The sequence below is a fragment of the Coturnix japonica genome, unplaced genomic scaffold (assembly GCF_001577835.2).
Source record: "Coturnix japonica isolate 7356 unplaced genomic scaffold, Coturnix japonica 2.1 chrUnrandom787, whole genome shotgun sequence".
NCBI lineage: Eukaryota > Metazoa > Chordata > Aves > Galliformes > Phasianidae > Coturnix > Coturnix japonica.
Genome location: NW_015440146.1, coordinates 1 through 7,479, shown reverse-complemented (window position 1 = coordinate 7,479; position 7,479 = coordinate 1). Strand labels below are relative to the sequence as shown.

At 54.5% G+C, this 7,479-nt stretch overlaps 1 protein-coding gene across 1 annotated transcript in view; it reads left to right on the top strand.

The window, feature by feature from the left end:
- LOC107307694 (rho guanine nucleotide exchange factor 1-like) overlaps positions 1-6,271 on the top strand; it is a 22,060-nt gene extending 15,789 nt beyond the window's left edge. Inside the window, exons 4-5 of the mRNA XM_015851210.1 lie at positions 5,253-5,302; positions 6,145-6,271. Of these exons, the coding sequence (XP_015706696.1) occupies positions 5,253-5,281 (29 nt within the window). The 3' untranslated portion in view covers positions 5,282-5,302; positions 6,145-6,271. The remainder of the gene's footprint in view (positions 1-5,252; positions 5,303-6,144) is intronic.
- The last annotated feature ends 1,208 nt before the right edge of the window (positions 6,272-7,479 follow it).

The window sequence follows — 7,479 nt, the reverse complement described above, 5'->3', positions numbered from 1 at the left end:
GGTCTCTATGGGTCTCTATGGGTCTCTGTGGGTCTCTATGGGTCCCTGTGTGTCTCTATGGGTCCCTATGGGTCCTTATGGTGTCTCTATGGGTCTCTGTGGGTCTCTATGGGTCCCTATGGGTCCCTATGGGTCTCTATGGGTCCCTATGGGTCCCTATGGGTCTCTATGGGTCCCTATGGGTCTCTATAGGTCTCTATGGGGTCTCTATGGGTCTCTATGGGGTCCTTATGGAGTTTCTATGGGTCTTTATGGAGTCTATGGGTCCCTATGGGTCTCTATGGGTCTCTATGGGTCTCTATGGGTCTCTATGGGTCTCTATGGGTCTCTATGGGTCTCTATGGGTCTCTATAGGGTCTCTATGGGTCTCTATAGGGTCTCTATGGGTCTCTATGGAGTCCTTATGGGGCCTCAGTGGGTCTCTATGGGTCCTTATGGGGTTCTATGGGGTCTATGGGGTCTCTATGCGTCTCTATGGGGTCTCTATGGGTTCCCTATTGGATCTATGGGGTCTTTATGGGGTCTCTATGGGGTCTCTATGGGTCTCTGTGGGTCTCTATGGGTCTATGGGGTCTCTATGGGTCCTTATGGGGTTTCTATGGGGTCCCTATGGGTCTCTATGGGTCTATGGGGTCTCTATGTGTCTCTATGGGTCTCTATGGGTCTATGGGGTCTTTATGGGTCCCTATGGGTCTCTAGGGGTCTCTATGGGTCCTTATGGGGTTTCTATGGGTCTTTATGGGTCTTTATGGAGTCTATGGGTCCCTATGAGTCTCTATGGGTCTCTATGGGGTCTCTATGGGTCCCTATGGGTCTCTATGGGTCTCTGTGGGTCCCTATGGGTCTCTATGGGTCTCTATGGGGTCTATGGGTCTCTATGGAGTCTCTGTGGGGTCTATGGGGTCTATGGGTCTCTATAGGTCTCTATGGGTCCCTATGGGGTCTCTATAGGGTCCTTATGGGGTTTCTATGGGTCTTTATGGAGTCATGGGTCCCTATGGGTCTCTATGGGTCTATGGGGTCCCTATGGGTCTCTATGGGTCTATGGGGTCTCTATGCGTCTCTATGGGTCTCTATGGGTCTATGGGGTCTTTATGGGTCCCTATGGGTCTCTATGTGTCCCTATGGATCTATGGGGTCTCTATGGGGTCCCTATGGGGTCCCTATGGTTCTCTATGTTTCTTTATGGGTCCCTATGGGTCCTTATGGGGTCCCTATGGATCTATGGGGTCTCTATGGGTCCTTATGGGTCTCTATGGGTCTCTATGGGTCCCTATGGGTCCCTATGGGTCTCTATGGGTCCCTATGGGTCCCTATGGGTCTCTATGGGTCCCTATGGGTCCCTATGGGTCTCTATGGGTCCCTATGGGTCTCTATGGGGTCTCTATGGGGTCCTTATGGAGTTTCTCCCCATACCCACCTGCGCCCCGCGTCTCCTCCTAATGCCGCGGTTCAACACTGGCGTCACTACCTCGGGGCTCCCTCCCCACTTCACAACTCCCCCGCCGCGTCCCACCTGGGGCTCTCCCCTCCCACTCACCCCCGCGACCGCCGCCCCCTCCTCCCTCCTCTGCCGACGCCGCTCCTCTCCTCCCCTATGGTAAATGTTGGGGTTTTTGGCGGTTATCTGGGCTCTCTTACTGGGTTATCAATGGGGTTAAATGGGGGTAACGTATGGGGTCTATTTGGGGTTTCATAGGGGTCTATATGGGTGCATCCTGTTTATGGGCCGATATCTATTTGGGGTCTTTTCACTTCGGGGCATTACCCTTCCCGGCGAGTCTATCATAGCCGGGTCTTTTCAGTCCCGGGGTTATATGGCAGGCTTCGTTTAACCACCCCCTGGGTTATCAGGGGGTACCTTCCTCTCAGGGCCGGTCTCTCTCATGGGCCCTATCTTGGGGTATTAAGTACTGGCGCGCATAATATAACAACACCACTCAGAGCCGCTCACAATATATGACAGAGATCAATCATAATACAACCCTCCGGCCGGGTCTCTTCCTCTCCCGCGCCCGGACTCCACTCTCTCCGCGCGCCGTCTCTCCTCCTCACCGCGCCGCTCCCTCTCCACTTATCCGCGCGCGTCACCCTCTACTCTCCGCCTCCCCGCCTCCTGCTCCTTCCTCTCGCTCACCGCCGGCCACGACAACACCCCACAGAGCACGCTCCGCGCACACACAAACAAGAGCATCGCTGAGAGGGCGGACTCATGGGGCGACGGTGAGCACCATAGAGACCCAATAAGAGACCCCATAGAAACACATTAGGAAGCCTCATAAGCCCCTATAAAGCCCATAGATAACCTTATAGAGCCCCATCTGAAACCCAATAGAGACAATACAGACCCATAGCGACCCCATATCCACCCCATAGCTTCACCCATATCCCCAAGCCCATAACTCACCCATCATCCACCACCATAGCTCACCCCATTATCCCCCCCATAGCCCCACAGCTACCCATATATCCCCACCTAAAGCCCCCCGATAGTCCCCGATAGCTCACCCATATCCCCCCCAGCCCATAATCCTCGCCATAGCCCCATAGAGGCTCACCCCATATCACCCCATCAGCCCCATAGCCTCACCCCATAAATCCCCCCCCAGCCCCATATCCCTCCCCATACCCATAGCTCACCTCCATATATATCCCCCCATAGGCCCATATCCCCCCATAAGCCCCTAGCTCACCCCATAACCCCATAGCCCCATAAGCTCACCCCAGTATCCCCCCCATAGCCCCATATCCCCCCAATAGCCCCATAGGCTCACCCCATATCCTCCCATAGCCCCGCATAAGCTCAGCCATATCCCCCATAGCCACCCAAGCTCACCCCATAACCCCCCAGCCCCATATCCCCGCCCAATATCCCTCCAGCCCATAGCTCACCCATAATCCCCCCCCTGTGCCCATCCCACTAGCCCCATAGCACACCCCATATCCCCCCCAAAAGCCCCATAGCTCACCCAGGCCATATCCCCCGCATAGTCCCATAGCTCAGCACCCATTATCGGCTCCCAGCCGCATAGAAACCACGCATATCCCCACCATGCCATAGCTCACCCATATCCCACCCTAATAGCCCATAGGTCAACCCCTTATCCCCATAGCCCATAGCTACCCATATCCCCCCCAGCTCCATAAGCTCACCCCATAATCCCCCCATAGCCCCATAGCTCACCCCATATCCCCCCCATAGCCCCATATCCCCCCATAGCCCCATAGCTCACCCCATATCCCCCCATAGCCCCATAGCTCACCCCATATCCCCCCATAGCCCCATAGCCCCCATAGCCCCATAGCCCATCCCCATATCCCCCCATTAAAGCCCCATAGCTCACCCCATATCCCCCATAAGCCCCATAGCTCACACCCCATATCCCCCCAAGCCCATATCGCCCATAGCCACGATAAGCTAACCCCATAGCCCCCCATAGGCCCCCATATCACCCCATAATCCCCCATAGCCCCATAGCTCACCCATACCCCCCATAGCCCATAGTCATCCCATATCCCCCCATAAGCCCCATAAGCTCACCCCATAATCCCCATAGCCCCATAGCCACCCATCCCCCAAGCCCATAGCCCCCATAGCCCATACGCTCACCCCATAGCCTCCCAACAATAGAGACTCAATATCACCCCCATATCCCCCCATAGCCCCAATAGCTCACCCCATCCCCCCCCTGTGGCCCCACAAGTGGTCCGCATCCGTCAGCTGCTGCCGAGCTCGTCGGCCCCATAGAGGGAGACCCCGATAACCCCCCCAAATATGGGGACGGGGCTGGGGGAGCAATGAAGGTAAAGGGGGGGGGGGGGATATGGGGTGGGATTTGGGGGATATGGGGTGGGATATGGGGTATTAGGGGATATGGGGTGGGATATGGGGGATATAGGGGATATGGGGTGGGATATTGGGGATATACGGGATATGGGGTGGGAATATGGGGTCTTGTGGGGTGGGAATATTGGGGGTTTCTGGGGGGATATGGGGTCTGTGGGGTGGGAATTATGGGACGGAATATAGGGATATAGGGTGGGATATGGGGGATATACGGGATATGGGGTGGGATATGGGGTCTGTGGGGTGGGATATGGGGAATATGGGGTCTGTGGGGTGGGATTGGGGGATATGGGGGTTATGGGTTGGGATATGGGGGAATAATGGGGTCGGGGGTGTGGATAATGGGGGGAGTGTGGGGTGGAATAATGGGGGATATGGGGTGGGACTTATGGGGGCTATGGGGTGGGATATGGGGGATATGGGGGTCTATGGGGTGAGATATGGGGGATATGGGGTGGGATATGGGGGTTGTGGGGTGGGATATGTAGGATATAGGGGATATGGGTGGATATGGGGATATGGGGTCTGGTGGGGTGGGATATGGGGTTGTGGGGGGGATTGGGGGATTAGGGGATATGGGGTGGGATATTGGGTCTGTGGGGTGGGAATATGTGAGGGGTAATGGGTGGATTGGGTATATTGGGTCTGTGGGGTGCAGGAGTCTCTATGGGGTCTCTATGGGTTCCCTATTGGATTTATGGGGTCTTTATGGGGTCTCTATGGGGTCTTTATGGGTCTCTATGGGGTCTCTATGGGTCTCTATGGGTCTCTATGGGTCTCTGTGGGTCTCTATGGGTCCCTGTGTGTCTCTATGGGTCCCTATGGGTCCTTATGGTGTCTCTATGGGTCCCTATGGGTCTCTATGGGTCTATGGGGTCCCTATGAGTCTCTATGGGTCTCTGTGGGCTCTATGGGGTCCTTATGGGGTCTCTATGGGTCCCTATGTGTCTCTATGGGTCTCTATGGGGTCCCTATGGGTTTCTATGTGTCTCTATGGGTCTCTATGGGTCCCTATGGGTCTCTATGGGTCCTTATGGGGTCTCTATGGGTCTCTATGGGTCCCTATGGGTCCCTATGGGTCCCTATGTGTCTCTATGGGGTCTCTATGGGGACCCTATGGGGTCCCTATGGTTCTCTATGTTTCTTTATGGGTCCCTATGGGTTCTTATGGGGTCCCTATGGATCTATGGGGTCTCTATGGGGTCTCTATGGGTCTCTGGGGTATCTATGGGGTCCCTATGGTTCTCTATGTTTCTTTATGGGTCCCTATGGGTCCTTATGGGGTCCCCATGGATCTATGGGGTTTCTATGGGGTCCCTGTGGATCTATGGGGTCCCTATATGTCCCTATGGATCTATGGGGTTTCTATGGGGTCCCTATGGGTCTCTATGTGTTCTGTCCATAGGAAGGACTGCAGTACCGACCCCCACCTGAAGGAGGCGCCACTGACAGACGGTGGGGGCAAATTTGGGGCCATTTTGGGGTCTTTTATGGGGTTATTGGGGTCTTATGGGGTTATATGGGGTTATATGGGGTTATTTGGGGTTATATGGGGTTATATGGGGTTATATGGGGTTATATGGGGGGATATGGGGTGATATGGGGTTATATGGGGGGATATGGGGTTATATGGGGTCTTTTATGGGGTTATATGGGGTCTTATGGGGTCTTATAGGGTTATATGGGGTCTTTTATGGGGTTATTGGGGTTATATGGGGTTATATGGGGTTATATGGGGTCTTTTATGGGGCTTTTTGGGGTTATTTGGGGTCTTATGGGGTTTTTTGGGGGTCTGATGTGGGTCTTATGGGGTTATTTGGGGTTATATGGGGTCTTTTGGGGTCTGTTATGGGGTTATTGGGGTTATATGGGGTCTTTAATGGGGTTAAATGGGGTTATATGGGGTCTTTAATGGGGTTAAATGGGGTTATATGGGGTCTTTTGGGGTCTTTTATGGGGTATTTGGGGTCTTTTGGGGTTATATGGGGTCTCTTACGGGGTTAAATGGGGTTAAATGGGGTTATATGGGGTTATTTGGGGTCTTATGGGGTTATATGGTGTCTTTTATGGGGTTATTTGGGGTCTTTTATGGGGTTATTGGGGTTATATGGGGTCTTTTATGGGGTTATATGGGGTTAAATGGGGTTATATGGGGTCTTTTGGGGTCTTTTATGGGGTTATTTGGGGTTATATGGGGTTATATGGGGTCTTTTAGGGTCTTTTATGGGGTTTTTTGGGGCTATTTGGGGTCTTTTAGGGTTTTTTGGGGTAATTTTGTCCCCTTTGTTTCCTTGTAGGGCCGAACCCCACAGAGCGTGGAGAGCTGCTGAGGGCGGCTATGGGGCGAGGTGAGACCCATAGAAACCCCATAGAGACCCCATAGAAACCCCATAGAGCCCCATAGAGCCCCATAAAGCCCCATAGATAACCTATAGAGCCCCATAGAAACCCCATAGAGACCCATACAGACCCATAGCGACCCCATATCCCCCCATAGCTCACCCCATATCCCCCCCAGCCCCATAACTCACCCATATCACCCTCCATAGCTCACGCCCATTATCCCCCCCCATAGCCCCCACAGCTCACCCCAATCCCCCCATAGCCCCCATAGCCCCATAGCTCACCCCATATCCCCCAGCCCCATATCGCTCCCAGCTAGCCCCATAGCTCCACCCCATATATTCCCCCCCTCATAGCCCCATAGTCTCACCGCCATATTCCCCCCCCCCAGCCCCATATCCCCCCCAATAGCCCCATTAGCATCACCCCATATACTCAATACACACCCCCGCATTAGCACCCAGTATTTATCTCCCCCCATAGCCCCATAGCTCACCCCATATCCCCCCATAGCCCCATAGCTCACCCCATATCCCCCCCTATAGCCCCATATTCCCAAGCCCCATAGCTCACCCCATATTCCCCCCCATTAGCTCCATAGCTCACCCTCATATCGCCCTCCCATTAGCCCATAGCCTCACCCCATATCCCCCCCAGGCCCTCATATCCCCCCCATATCCCCTCCAGCCCCATAGCTCACCCCATATCCCCCCCCTGTGCCCCATATCCCCCCCACAGCCCCATAGCACCACCCCATATCCCCCCCAAGCCCCATGAGCTTACCCCATTATGCCCCGCTGGATAGCCCCATAGCTCACCCCATATCCCTCCACAGCCCCATAGAAACCCCATATCCCCCCCATAGCCCCATAGCTTCACCCCAATATCCCCTATAGCCCCATTAGCTTCACCCCTTTATCCCCCATGCCCCATAGCTCACCCCCATAATCCCCCCTCAAGCTCCATAGCCTCACCCATATCCCCCCAATAGCCCCATTAGCTCACCCCATTAGTCCCCTCCATAAGCCCCATATCCCCCCAATAGCCCCATAGCTTCCACCCCATAACCCCCCATAAGCCCCATCTTAGCTCACCCCATATTCCCCCCCATAGCCCCATAGCCCCCCATAGCTCCCATTGAAGCCCACCCCATATCCCCCCCCCATAGCCCCCATAGCTTCACCCCATATCCCCCCCATTAAGTCCCATAGCTCACCCCATTATCCCCCCCATAGCCCCATTATCCCCCCCATAAGCCCTAATAGCTTCACCATTTAGCCCCCCATTAG